Source organism: Hyperoodon ampullatus, assembly GCF_949752795.1.
Source record: "Hyperoodon ampullatus genome assembly, chromosome: 2".
Lineage (NCBI taxonomy): Eukaryota > Metazoa > Chordata > Mammalia > Artiodactyla > Ziphiidae > Hyperoodon > Hyperoodon ampullatus.
In genome coordinates this window covers 175,003,367-175,018,955 of record NC_136915.1, presented here as the reverse complement: position 1 = coordinate 175,018,955, position 15,589 = coordinate 175,003,367, and the positions used below count along the sequence as shown (strand labels likewise).

General features: G+C 33.8%; 1 protein-coding gene across 11 annotated transcripts in view; it reads right to left on the bottom strand.

The window, feature by feature from the left end:
* CDC42BPA (CDC42 binding protein kinase alpha) overlaps positions 1-15,589 on the bottom strand; it is a gene marked incomplete at both ends in the record, with an annotated part of 303,526 nt that overhangs the window by 186,069 nt on the left and 101,868 nt on the right. For all 11 annotated transcript variants that reach the window (XM_079719570.1, XM_079719575.1, XM_079719576.1 and 8 more), the window contains one exon: positions 9,688-9,783. In XM_079719570.1, the coding sequence (XP_079575696.1) occupies positions 9,688-9,783 (96 nt within the window). The remainder of the gene's footprint in view (positions 1-9,687; positions 9,784-15,589) is intronic.

Here is a 15,589-nt window from a genome sequence, read left to right as displayed (position 1 = left end):
TTTAAAACTTAGGCTCCTTGAGTCATCATCTGTCTTCTACTTTCATCCACATACTGCTATGTGCTTCCCTTAATAAACCCATGGATCCCTTCACTTCCAAGCTTTCAGTGTGCCTTACTGAACCTCTTCTACAGTAAACAACGTCCTTGAGATAGAATAAAAAATGATGAATACATAAATATTCCTAGTTTTCCTTTCCTGCTGCCTGCTAAACATGCTCTGGCTGTGCCTACTCACATTCTTTCCCCACCATGTCCTCAGAGGTAAAGTAGCTGTAGTTAAAACAGAATTCAGCAACTGGGAGAAGCAAGAAGCAGAAAACACAAAAGAAGATTCTCAAGAGAAAAGCAATGAGTTGAAAATGAACTACACTTGCAATAGGGTTTTAGTGCTAGGGAGACAAAAATACATCCAGAAAGGCAAACAAGTAATAACCTCACATAGGAAAAAAAGCCCCTTTTCCTCTATAACATATCCCAATGAATGTCTCCAAGTCATTCTTTTATGTTTTTTCCTTTGTTCACTGTAACATTCAACTAAATCATCAAGGTCCTGTTGAGTCTACTCCCTACTAAATCTCGATGAAGTCCATCTACTTCTATCCCTACCCACTACCAACAATCCTAACCCAGGCTCCTGGCCTCTCGACTACATTACTACTACAAGTTTAAGACCAAAGTGAATAGCTTTCTATAATATATTTTATTCTGTAGATAATTTTCTTGGGAATGGAAAATAGAATACAGAACAAGAAAGGGGCAAACAAATTCATTTACTAAGTCCACAGATATTTATATATAAGAACCTACTGTGTGCTAACAGTACACTTATGCAATGGAGATACTACAACAAATTAGACATAATTCTTGCCTTCATCGTATTTACAATCTAATGAAGAAGAAAACACAAATTAATGGGCAATTTCAGTGTAATATAAATCTTTGACAGGGATAAGGAGGGTATTGCTGCAGGCTCTTAAAGGAAAAGAACCCAACCTTTTAATCAGGTTCATTTATTCATTTGTCTGAAATTTATTTTTGTACAAGGTATGAAGACTATTTTCTTATATACAGAGAGTCAATTATCTAAAACAAGTAGTTAAATATTCCATTCTTTCCCCCAGTTTAACTGAAATGCCCCCTCATTGTATTTTAAGACATTAATACACTTGGATCTGCTCCTGGGCACTCTATTCTGCTACAGTTGTCTATTTCTATATCAATATCATATTGTTCTCATTGACTAATTAGTAAAATTTAATACCCAGTAGGACAAGTTCTTATAGACTACCTTTAAAATATTACTCAATATGGCAAAAGTGTCTTTAAACAAGTTTAAGAAAACCATAGACTGAGAGGCAATATTCGTAAGACATGTCAAGGAGATAATAATCCTAACATAAAGAGGTCCTACCAGTTGTTAAGAAGAGGGCAAGCAATCCAACAAAACTAGGTTGAGGCTATTAACAGGCTATTTCCTCACATAAGAGGAAACACAATTAGCCAATTAATATTGGGCTGGCCAACAAATTCGTTTGGTTAGTCAATACACTGTTCAATAAAGTTCTTCGTGAAAGTGAAAAATGTCTTTTATTTTTACTTAAAGCTGAACGAACTTGTTGGCCAACCCAATACATAGTCAAAACCAAAGCAACAAAGAGATATCTTTCACCAATTAGATTAGCAAAATGATCATTACTGTTTTGGAGAAAGTGACTTAAAACAACACTGCTTTTTTGGAAGACGATAAACTACAACTATTTGGGAAAGTAATTTCACAGTATCTACTGAATTTTAAAAGGTGCATACCCCTTGATCTAGCATTTCCACTCTTAGGGATATAGTCAATTAAAATAAAAGCTCCAATGTGTAAGGCATATGGGCAAGTATGTTTACTGGACAGCACTGTTGATAACTGGAACAAATAAGAAAGTATGAATAGAGATCAACAAGAAAACTGTTAAATGGATCCATTCAACATATCCATTCTATGAAATATGATACTGTTGCCCCAAAGAAAAATTAAATATACATGCCCATGAGATATTTTAAGCAACAACAGCAAGCTGCAGAGTAATATATACTTTGTAATCCCATTTTTATAAAAAGGAAGAAAATATACATACACACACAAACATACAATTATACAAAGCGTAAAAAATGAAAGGATACAGCAAAGTTAACATTAGTTACCTCAAGAGGGTGAAATGAAAGATGAAGGTAAGGACTATTAACTTTTTAATGTATAGAGATCTCTGTATTGTAGACAGGAAAAGATCTAGTCAAATCGAAGTTGACCAATGGAGTAAAGTTCTACAAAAGGCCAAAGGTGATGGAGTCAAAGGGAAAGGTTGATAGGAATAATCCTAAATATAAAGATCTACCTCACCCACATTGAGAAAAAAGAAAAGAATAGGCCCAAATATGGATACATTTGTATACGGGGGAAGGATGAAAGGAAATGCTGAGATCAGAGCACAGAAAGTTAAGAAAGTTCATGCTTGAGTCACCAATGGCTTTCATTTTTTCCAGGAAGTAGGGGTTATAGAATGAGGGTGAAGGAATATTTGTATAATGTCCCTATACTGGAGATAGGGATCATAACTGTTATTCCTGCTTTATGGCTATGTAATGAGACAATAAAGATAAATGATTTGCCCAAACATTACATTAAAGAGTAGGAAAGCCAGAACTCAGAGTTCTTGATCTTTGATCAGTTTCCTTCTTACTCAAATTAAAGAAAGTCAGTGTTCAGTAAAGAAGTTGACAATATCCATGACATAAAACGGTATGTGCTAAGCATCAGAATAACAAATAAGAAATTAAGGATACACTCTGAGTCCTCAGAAATCTTGTATCCCTCCAAAATAAACAGATCTCTAGGTGTAGATATACACATCAGAAAATTTCCAACTCTGAATTTCTAAAAAATCTCTAATTCAAAGTTTGTGCTTTTTAAGGAACTACATTCCAAGGAAAGAATGCTAAAGTATGTGAAAACATACAATAAATAGATTGTGTCCAGAGAAAAAACATTTCACAGAACACATATGTTTTTAAAGTTCATATGACTAATTACAATTTAATATTTAAATATCTTTCATCCTCTAATCAGTTTACAAATGCTAATTCAAAAAGCAAAATTTTTGCTTTAAATATTTTCCTATCTATTTTTTTTCTCCTCAAACATAAAATAATAGGAAACAGTGAATAAGAAAATGTGAGGAAAAAAGAAATTTTCATTGATTTGTAATATGCTAAATGATATCTAAGTGATAAGAAGTTTATGTGCCCATATAGATACAACTAAGTAGGTTTGTATTTAATGAGTTTTTCTTAAGGAAAAAATCTTCTAATCACATCTTAATATCATTCATTAAATTATGCAAGTTCTTCCTAAACAAATAAAATGTACATATGCTATGACCATATATTTTTTTCATAAACTGGCTATAGTGATATTTGAGCATATTACAAATGAAAGTCAAATTATTTACCACAGCTTCCTTGAACTGTACAGCTCTGTAAATCATGTTACTTATTTGACTGCTTTAGGGCTACTAGGGTTAAAAGTTATTTTGGAAAATAACTATGTATAATAAAATTTCTTTTTGGGTACCTAAAACAAGGTTTGTCAACATTTTTAAATGATTTTATTTTCTAATATTTCATGAATATTCAAAAGAAAACCTTTGATGATAACAAGACAGTTTAGGACTTCTGACTCTTGAGACTAATATACCATGAAGGTTTCCCTAAACTAAAGAAAAACTGGCAGTTTACAGGAGAGCTGACTACTAGAGTATTTCAGTCCTCTTCCAGTTATTGTGGAATTTTAATTCTAATATAATTAATGGCTGACATATACACACAATTTCTTAGAAATGTCTTTGAAAAAGAAACATTAATCCTAATCTCAAATGCAAAGAGCACAGATAAGACTAAATAACTCAGAGGCGAGAGAATGATAAGTCAGGCTTTTATTCATTGAAAATTAGGCAAAATTTTGCTATATAAAATTTGGCATTTGGACATTTTATTTCGGTATCTATATATATTTCTATATTTATAGCAAAATGTAGATTTTTAAGCAATCCATAAATATACAGTGTTACATCTATCTACAGTAGAATTCATTGTCAAAGTGGATTTTAGTCCTTATCCAAAAACTTTTGAAAAGTCATCATGATAAACTGTTATAATTTTGCTAAGCAAATACTTGGCATATGTTCGATTTACTCTTAATTTTGCTGACAAATTTATGCAGATTATATTTGCACTGATACATTCATCCCTAAAATCTCATATAAGTATGGTAAATTCAAGTAAAATATTCCATTCAATTTAACAACTGAGCAACTAAGATGTGCAAAGCTCTACATTATGACTTTTAAACAATTCTGACTCTAACCCACAAAAATAATGTGGTTTATATGATTATTCAGTAACCATTATAAAAGAAATGTCATGAAACACTATTTACTCTTACTACTTGAACTCTGTCATTTCCTAGTCTATTTAATTTTTTAAATGCTGGTGTAACCTACTAAATTGATTTTATGACTCACAATTTGAAGTTTGAAAAACACTTTTATACTCTGGAAGCATGTATGGGATACAAAGACAAGTAATGACCCTGTTTGAACACCTGAACCTGGCCTGAAATCAGATAAACTTCACGGCTATAAAGTTACACTAACCTCTAATTATATTTTAGCTAAAGATAGCAGGGTTCATGTCATCTATTTAAAAATTTTTTAAGTTGTACCAAAAAAATCAAAGATATATACACACATAGGTTAATCATATAATAGCAGTACTAAAAAATGTAAAGCTAACATGAAATAAGAAAGATTAATTCAAATTGGGAATTCTGGAAATACTGTTAAGACGCAGAATTTGAGTACAATTCTAAAGTTTTAGCTAGACTTCAACAGGACTAGTGGCAGGAAGAGGAAGGAGTGGCACTAGTATGAAAGATATCATGGACAATAAAAACAAAGACAAAAAATAAAAGAGTACAGAGAATGCTCAAGAATGGAGGGTATTCCCTCCACTAAGGCTGAAACAGAGAATTTGGGCAGGCACAGTATATCCAGTCATATCTTTTTATTTACCACTATACTATATTTAACACTATTAATGGTTTTCTCTACCAACTCTCCTTTCAGTTTCCATGGTGCAGTATTTTGATTCTCTTTCTTGCTCTGACCATTTCCATTAGTTTTCTACTTCTTGGGGTGCCCTATCTCTGACTTCTCTAGGCAAACTTGTTTTCTCATTTTACAAGCACTGCTCAGTGATTCTCATTTACTCCTTGTATTCACTGTTATCTACAAAAGACGGTGGCCAAGTTTTTCTGTAAAGACCAGAGAGTAAATACTTTAGGCTTGGCAGGCCAAGAGGCAAAATCAAGGATATTATATAGGTACATATATAATAAGAGAGAAAACAAATTTCCACACATTTCACTAGCAAAATGCAAAATATAATAATGATAATTGAATACAATTTTTGTAATATGGACTACTAATGAGAAAATGTAATTCTTTTGTGGGGAGAGGGGAATAGAACAGTTTGCTTAACTGGGGCTCAAAGTTAGCATTCCCTACCATCAAAAACCTACTGCAAATGTAAATCTGCAAATGCTGATCTGTATTGAGATTCTATGTATTTCATCTGGGAAACTCTATTCACAAAGATAGGTACTGCCAAATACTCGTATCAGTTCATGAGTATATAATTTTGATTGAGCATATTCCTCTACTTGAAATGCATTTATAGAATGCTATTAAAATTTCCTCCTGATTCCTGTGTATAAGTATGTCATTACTGCAGATTAAACACTTCTAACTGAAATTTAGGTGGAAGTTCTCAACGGCACAGTTAAATGGATGTTGAACTACAAACACTTCCTTTGCACTTGCATCAAGTTCCAAAAATTGCCGCTAGAACTGTAGTTTGAGCTCAAAAGATCTATCGGCTGCGAATCCATGTGGAAATGGAGATCTCACTCCTGTTTACTTTTGACAGCATGGGAAGTAGATACAGCAGCTTGACATTACTTGTGATTCAAACAATGTCAGTTGTCAAAATGACTTCACCATAGCATAGTTTTGCATATAAGTGTTGTTTTGCCTTGTAATTTTATTTTAAATTTATTTTTAAAACATATCAAGTCTACAGGAAAATCTAATTTCCAAGCCTTTTCAATACTTCAAAATAATGGCTGAGGGTGGGGTTTTTTGTTCAGTTGTATTTCAATCGGTCCTTTGTTCAAAATATCGCAATAAAATGTTATCACTGCAAAACAAGTGAATGGCTGTATGGTACAGCAAGAATGTTTAGCTTTGATTTCTGATAAAAATCCATGGAAATGATAATAGTTGTTTCCAAAAAACTGAATGAAGCGCAACATTGATACTACTGGTTCAACACATGATAGATTCAAATATTTGCTGCAAACTACCTGCTGATTAATAAGACAATGAACATCCACATGCTTTAAGCAACTAATATTTTCACATGATTTGTAAATCTGTCCAAATAAGCCTTTTCCTGCTCATACATATTTTTACCACTCTCAACTGTAATATGTTTTAGCAGATTCCAATTCAGGTTTTACCAAATCAGTGTTTTCTCAACTTCTTTGAAAATAATATGACTGTAATGATTCCACACAAGATATTCACAGAGGCTAATTCCTCAGCTATTTCAGACTCAAACACTGACTCCTCAAGTAACAAGGACTGAGCAGAATCAGCACCATCTTTCAACTCAAGAGTCAAAGAAACCCTCTCAATGTGACAGGAAATGATTATTTCCCTGGTTTTAAAATCCACCATTGATGCTGCTCCCATTGTCCTCGATCCTTGAAGCAACTGTTCTCACTAAAATGCTAATAGTCTTAGACAAGTTTATTTTCTGTGGACACATTTCTTTGGCTGCTGCAATCAAACATGATTTAATTAACTCAAGATTGGTAAATGGCTGTCCTTGTTTGGCTAGTAAGTGAGCCACTCAGGAACTTACTACAGTTGCAGCCTCATTTTCATTTTTTATTTTGTGAAAAAATTCTGCTGTGATAAGATATTGTTTTAAATTTTCTAACTTTTCTGACTGCTGCTTTCCTGTGAGTTAGGAATGTTGTGATGAGTGCTCAGTGTGGCAATGTAGACATTTATTGTATTCTATTAGTACAAGTGAAGTGTAGTTGTGCAATAAACACTATGCTGTAATTTAATTCATTAACAAAATAATCCACATTCTACTGTGCCTTAAAAGCATGATACTGAAAAGTCTACTTTTCTTATTTTGACATGAGGCATATGCACTGTTAATTTTAAAAATAATAAAACGTCATGATATAGCACTTGAAATGCTATCAAGTTATAAATTTAAATGCTATCAAGTTATTAACTGTCACTGCACTTTGTAGTCTAAGTGCAAAGCAATGAGTAACACATATAGTGTGTTACCCTCTGTCACAGTGCCAGTCTCCATCATAACTAGTCAACTCTGCCACAAAGCAGCCATAGATAATACATAAATCAATGGGCTTGGCTGTGTGTCAATAAAACTTTATGAACACTGGAATTTGAACTTAATATAATACTCACGTCATAAAATATTCTTCTTTTGATTTTTTCCAACTACTTAAAAATGTAAAAACAATTCTTAGCTTGCAGGCTGTATGAAAATAGGTGGTGAGACAGATTTGAGCTGCAGGCCACAATTTGCCAAAATCTGATCTATAAGAACTCCAAGACACCCTCAGGAACACCAGACTTACATATCTAACCCACTAAATGGATCACATGACAATTCAAACCCAACATATATCAAATTAAACTAATCATCTTCCCACCTACTTTAAATTTTCTCTTCCTCCTATACTCCCCAACTCAATTCATCACCTACCAACCACTGAATCCCACAAGTCAGACACCAGAAAACTGGGAATCATTCTGACTCCTCTCTCCTCCACTGACCCTCACTCAAACACAAGTCCTAATTATTTTACTTCTTAAACAGTACCTGAAACCATCCCCTCCCACTGTCACCTTTATTCAATCCCTCATTATCTGTCACCTGAATATTGTCTCCTAACTAGTCTCTCTAGTTTTGCCCCCTGAAATCCATCCTTAACACTTCTGCTAGAATGTTCTATACAAAATATAAAACTGATTATCACACTATCCTTAAAACCCTCCTGGAAATTAGAATAAAATTTGAACTCTTCTGCATGGCCTACACTCTGGAAGCCTCATTTTATACCTCTCTCCCCTCCTTATCATAATCACACTAGCCTTCCTCTCATCCCTCAAACAACCTCAGTCCTTTCCTGCCACAAACACTTCTACAGTCCTAAAACAGCAGCTTCCAAATTTGCTCTGTGAAAGAACCCTGAGAAAGCATGAAGGAAAGTGGAAGGAGGAAGCTAAGAGGTCAGTCAGGGCAGTTGCGCTTCTATATGCTTCATTGTATAAGCTTTCAGATATAATGTCATTTTACAAAACACACACACTAGAGTTCCATGCTCAAAAAAATATCTGTTTTTGAAACTCATGACTGTAAAAGTCTAATTTCCTTACCATAACGTATAAGGTGCTATATTATGTGACTCTCTCATCTCTCCTCCCTCATCCCCAAGCCTCTTTTTCTATCCTTCATCAAGAGGAACGTAACAGGTGGCTTCAAATCTCCATGCTCACCAAGCCATCTCCGCCTCTTCTCCCTTCTTGGTTTAGCCAATGTACATTTGTCTTAGAAGAGCCCTTATTGACTTCATACCTTTGAATAAATGTTATATTTTTCTTATATGAAACAATGTGAAAATATTATTTACTTGACTGTGAAGTCCTTGCCTGGTTCCCCTCACAAGAATGTAAGAATAAGAAAAGAGATCCTTTGTCTGTCTTATTCACTACTGAGTCTCTAGAATCTAAAGAACAATGCCTAGCACACAGCACATGTCCAATAAATATCTATCAAATTAATGAAAAATGTCTTATTAATTTTTATATCCCAGTACATAGTAGTAGTAGCTGGCACAAAGCAGGAACTCAACACATGTATGCTAAAAAATAAACCTTGAAATAAAAACTGGGGTCAGAAAATGAAGAGCTTTGAATAACAGGCCAAGGAGTTGTACACTCGACTGTGACAGATATCACCTATTTTCCTATGTACTTGTTCATCTCTTCAATCTTCAATCGGTAGTGCTTCTAACAGTCTGATTTTCCTCCAAGCTCTTTTCCAACTTCTTTTGTCAAGTGGTTCATGATGTTAATATAAAATTAGATACAGCCTAGATTTTAAATATGGCTCTACTTAAAGTAACACATGACAACTTTGAAAAATATGTATAATTCTAAATAGTAATAGAATACTACAAATAAGATAACTTGAGAAAATAATGGAAAAAATCCTGACCACCTTTTATAGAATGTAAATCTGTTTGGATTTAGTTTTGACGTGTTTATTAAAAAACATAAAAATTGCAATGGGAAGGTATTGAATTACCCAGGGAAAGAAATCACATATCAAAACAAACAACTTATACTCTGAAATTCAGTGGTTTTCTAAATAACATTTACATTTAAATAATGCTTAAGAGAAAATAATGCTAAATTCTGCCAATAAAAAATTAATAAGGATATAGAAACATATAAAAAATGATTCTTACTAAGTTATTGTCATCTTGGAAAGCATAATGCAAAGTTGTAATCCATTTATTGTCTCCATTCACTAACACATCCCTTTCTTCACGAAAACATGCTGTCTGAAAAGGAAAAAAACATTTTTTTAGATAAAGAATGCTTCATGTAAAACTAGGAAATATATTATACAAACAATTGCTTAAAATATTTATTACACTTTCTGTTCTGAAAAGGGAATACATCTAATATTATATGACTTTCCAATAAGTCAAGTTTCAAAGACCCCTCAGAAATTGAACAACTGGAACAGTACACTTAAAAGTATTTTATATTTAAAAATACTGTTGTAGTTCAAAAAAATCAGAAAAATACACAGAATTATTTAACAACCATGGTCCAATCTACCATCTAGATAATATAAATGTCAACATTTTGTCACATTTACTTCTGATCGTTTTGTTATTAAGAAAATATGATACAAGTTGTAGCCTTCCCATTCCTGTCCCTTCTCCCTCTGAGAAAATGAATAATCTGAAGTTAGTATATATTCTTCCCATCACATGCTTTATTACACATGTATGTGTCCAAAAACAATAGAATTGTTTTGTGTTTGGAAAACTGCCATGAATAGTGTAATTTCATCTATCCCTTTGCATAGATGGCTGTTTACCTTTTAATTGCTGTGGTATTCCATTGTATGAATACGGCAGAATTTATTTATATAACCCCCAAACACGAAAATCACCCAATTTTGTGTTATTTCAATGCTGCAATGAATATATTTGTACAAATGTACAGTAAGTCCCCTACATATGAACCTTCAAATTGTGAACTTTCAAAGATGCGAACTTGTGTTCACATGTCCAATCACATAAGTTAGTTCACCTGTCTGGCATACGTTGCCACATGCATGCATCCTCTACAAGTGGTTGTGCTTTTGTGTGTACTTTACTGTACAGCACTGTACAGAGTACAGTAGTACAGTATTTTTATTTCAAGCCCAGGATGTCTGGAAGCAAGTGTAAAAGCAGCAGTGATGTAGCTGGTACAGTACTAACCAGACATCACTGGATCATTTTTTCAAGGGGGTAGATAGAATTGAATCCAGCAAGGAACTAAAACCTGTGCCATCAATGTCAGGCGTGAGTGAAATTTCAGCTTGCCCTCTGTCTCCTATTGCTGACGATCCGTCAGCTCTACCATCTCCCACCTCCCCTCCCTCCTCCAGTCAGTAACTCTTCTTGCCTGTTCACTCGATGCCAGCCCCCGTATGCCAGGTGTTGTACTGTACTACTGTACTTTTCAAGGTACTGTACTGTAAGATTTAAAATGTTTTATTTTTTGTTTGTTTTTTTATGTATTATTTGTGTGAAAAGTATTATAAACCTATTACAGTACAGTACTACATAGCTGACTGTGTTAGTTGGACACCTAGGCTAACTTTGTTGGACTTACAAACAAGTTGGACTTACAAACGCACTCTCGGGAACGGAACTCGTTCGTTGTAGGGGACTTGCAAGAGTTTCCCTAGCGTATACACTGGGAAACAGAAATACTAGTTTTAAGCGTTTTCAACTTTACCAGACTCAGCCAATTCTCTTTCTTAAGTGGTATGCCAGTTACTACCCTCACCCTAGTGTATGAAATCTCCCCTTTTCCCCACATCCTCAACTGCACTTGGCATTGTTAAACTTTTAAGTGTGTGTCAATATGATGAGTGTGAAATAATATCTCATCATTCTTTTGATTAACATATTCCTAATTACAGGTGCAAATAAATAATTTTTTTGTTGCACTCATTTTTAAATTAATTTTTATTGGAGTATATTGCTTTACAATGTTGTGTTAGTTTCTACTGTACAGCAAAGTGAATCAGCTATACGTATACATATATCCCCTTTTTTGGATTTCCTTCCCATTTAGGTCACCACAGAGCATCGAGTAGAGTTCCCTGTAAATAAATAATTTTACATATGCTTATTGGACATCTGAGTTTTCTCTTTGAAAAACTCCCTTTGCCCACTTTCTCTAATGAATTGTCTTTTTCTTACTGATTTATAAAAGTTTTAATTTTTTCTGAGGATATATTTCCACTATTATAAAGATATATCCTGGAGAACCTTAGAAATGTGTGGCTAAAAATAAAAACTAACTTTATATGATACTTTATAATTCTATAATATATCTTTAAATTTTTAATTAAAAAGCTGCTATGCCAAAAAGAACTGAAAGGTAAAGTAGAAATTAAAAGTCTCCCTGAGTCACACCCTGATAGTTTCACTGTCCACCTGTTATGTCCAGAGGTTACTAACAATAACTCAGTTGAATTTCTTCTCAGAAAATTTCTGTATACACATAAGCATATAAACACACACACACACACAACTATACTCATATGGCATCCCATCTCCCCTATCTTTTCTTCCTTTACACAAATGTGATCACAGTGCTCTGTAAGTCATTTTTTTCAAGTAACAATATATCTGAACAGCTTTCCACACCAGTACATAGAGACCTAATTTTTCTTAATGGCCGTACCACATTCCATACACACTGAAAAACCATCATACAGTATTTTACACATAGCAGGTGCCTAATAATTTATTTCCCAAAAGATAAATTCAACAGCCATGATATATAAAACAATTAGCATTACTTAATTTACCCTAATTAAGTACCTTAATTTTTTTCCACCTATTTCCATAAATTTTATTTGATGCAATAGAATTTCCAAAGCCATTTATTAAACAGCATCACCAAGGAAAAATTTTAAAACAAATAAAGCTTAAACCAAATGAATGGGCAGTTTTATCTGTCAATTCAATTATTAAAATCTACAATATTATGCTTTCGTCCACTTTAGGGGGAAAATAGAATCACTTGACATCCAACTAAGTTCTGTTTTAGACTTTAACTGGCCTGAAATTATGGTTTGCTGCTAACATTTTAGAGAGGTGGTGAAGTCTGTCAAGCCTAGGAGACTCCTTTCTCCTGGCTTTATCTTACCAGGACAGCTATCTGAAATTTTAAAAACATTTCCATCTAGAATCTGGAAATGTGACTGATTGATGACTCCAAACTAAATAAAGCTCCAAAGAATACCTGTCAACAGAACAGATTAACTTTAGTAGATTCTAATCTATTCTAAACTATGTAGTGAAAAAATAAATTAATTTTTAAAAACATAAAATATAAACTATTTCTAATATAAAATTTTAAACATATACAAGAGAAAGCAGTAAAATAATCCCCTGCCCCCAATGTACCCATCAACCAATTTCAACATTTTATTGTTCAATCTTATTTCATCTACACTCTCACCCACTTGCCACCACCCTTCCTCCATGCACATACATGTGAACACTCACACATATGTATATACACAGAGGATTTTTTTGAAGCAAATCTCAGATATCATATGATTTTACCCATACATACTTAGGTATTAGAGACTATTCCTATTAATGCCTCAGATACTTAGTTTAGATGTGAAGCACAGTCTCCTTTTTTGCTTCAGTATATCACACTGTCCTCAGTTGGTTGTCACAGCTGAGGAGGGGTGAGGGGTAATGCTACCAGCATCTAGTGGGAAGAGGCCAGGGATGCTGCTTCACATCCTACAATGCATAGGACAGCCCCCAGATGGAATTATCTGGCCTCAAAGTGCCACTGCTGAAAAACCCTGTTCTAGATCAATATTAACCCAACCATGATGCATGCATACCAAGGATTCAATATAAAGACATTTAATAATGTCCATTTCAATTACATTTTTGAAAAAACTAAGTAAGATTTTTTTTAAATCCTCCCTTTAAAAAAGAATATTTGGGTCTCTAAGAATGCGATAATCACAATATGAGAGGTTACTGGAGACCATATAGCTTCTTCATATTCTGTCACTCAGTTTCTATTCAACCAAACATTCTGCTTGCACAGTGATGGTTTTGAGTGTTGTGCAGTTTTACATTGTTAATATTCAGTTACATACTGTTTAAATTTTATCCTTAATGGGTTATTGGTTAAAAAGAAAGAAGAAAAGGAATACCTATGCTGAAAGAGAAGTTAGTACAGACCACATATAAATGATAATAATTCTGCAAGACTGTCACATGATTCTCTTCCCTAGATCCATAGGTGCATTCATCAGATCATTATTCTTATACAGAATATCCAAATTGCCCCAAAACTTGGAAATCACATGTTAAAATGAGAAAATCCATTCATGATATATCTACTTTGGCTTCTAATTTATAAGTAATAAAGACTTATCTCACCCATGAAGTATTACCACAGAAGAAGACTTTCAAATAATAATTGAATCATTCTCTCTAAGCTAACATTTGAGGGGAAAAAAGTCAAGGTTTTTTAAAAAAAAGATAGATAAACAGGTGGAATTTTAAACTGCAAAATGCAAGAACTTCAAATATCAGCTCTTACACACCAAAGCATCAATTTACTTTTAAATCTCCATATTAATATATATTTGGTGACCAAATCAAACATGAGATACGTCACATAAATCATTTGATAACATCCACAGTTGGCAAATGTGTGAGAAAACAGACATGTTTAAATACTATGAGTGCAAAGATATACTGATCCAACTTTTTTTAGAAGACAATTTGGCAATAGCTATCGAAGTTTAAAGGTATACCCGTCCCACACAACCCAGGAATTCCACTACTGAGGAGTTTAATCTGGGGAGTAGATAAATTCTAGAGTCAGCAGGACGTGAAAATCCCTTAGCGTAAAAATTATCCTTAAAATCCCTTCAACCTCAGCATACACAACCTGGAGTACCTCAGGGTAGCCAACAGCAACATCTCTGATTAACAGTATTTCATAGCCCTTTCTATTTCTATGTTACATTGTATATACTTCTTAGGTGGCGTGACTAGTTCTGATGCACTATTTTCTCTCTTGTTTTGAAATTTCTCTTTGCTAAACACACATAGTTAGATTTGGTGAAATAACCAAATAAAAATAGTAAAAAGGTAGAAATAATCTAAATGCCCATCAATGTTTAAAAAAAAATCATCATACTAAACAATATATCCATTCAGTATAATGAAACTATTAAAAAGAATCAGGTAGGGGGCTTCCCTGGTGGCGCAGTGGTTGGGAGTCCGCCTGCCGATGCAGGCGACACCGCTTCGAGCCGTGGTCCGGGAAGATCCCACATGCCGCAGAGCAACTATGCCCGTGCGCCACAACCACTGAGCCTGCGCTCTAGAGCCCGCGAGCCACAATTACTGAAGCCCGCATGCCTAGAGCCCGTGCTCTACAATAAGAGAAGCCACTGCAATGAGAAGCCTGCTCACTGCAACGAAGAGTAACCCCTGCTCACCACAACCAGAGAAATGTCCACACGCAGCAACAAGAACCCAACGTGGCCAAAAATAAAATAAAAAATAAATAAATACTTTATTTAAAAAAAAAAAGAATTAGGTAAATGTATAAATATGGAAATGGAAAAATCCAATATATATTATTAAGTGATAAAAGCACCGTGAAAAAAATCAGTCTTTTAATATGATTCCAATATAGTAAAATTTTCTATTAAGGATAAATAAGAAACTCTTAATAATGATTTACTTGGAACAGAAAGACTGGACATCTGAGGGAGGGGAAAAAATGCTTTCATTTTTTTACTTGTTATTTTCTAGAGTGCTTGCATTTTCTTTTTTTACTATACGTAGCAGATCAGGAAGTAGAGGCAGTTCCAATCTAATGACCTCAATTCATTACTACTATTAACCACTACTGCTACTACTACTACTGGCACATAAATGTATAAAAATAATAAAACAGGGCTAACAACAATAACAAAAATAGTAAGACAACAAGCATAAACCAGTACTATCACAGTTAAACTAAGATATATTATTCCTCCACTTATGGTATAGAGACAATTATCTTTATTTAACA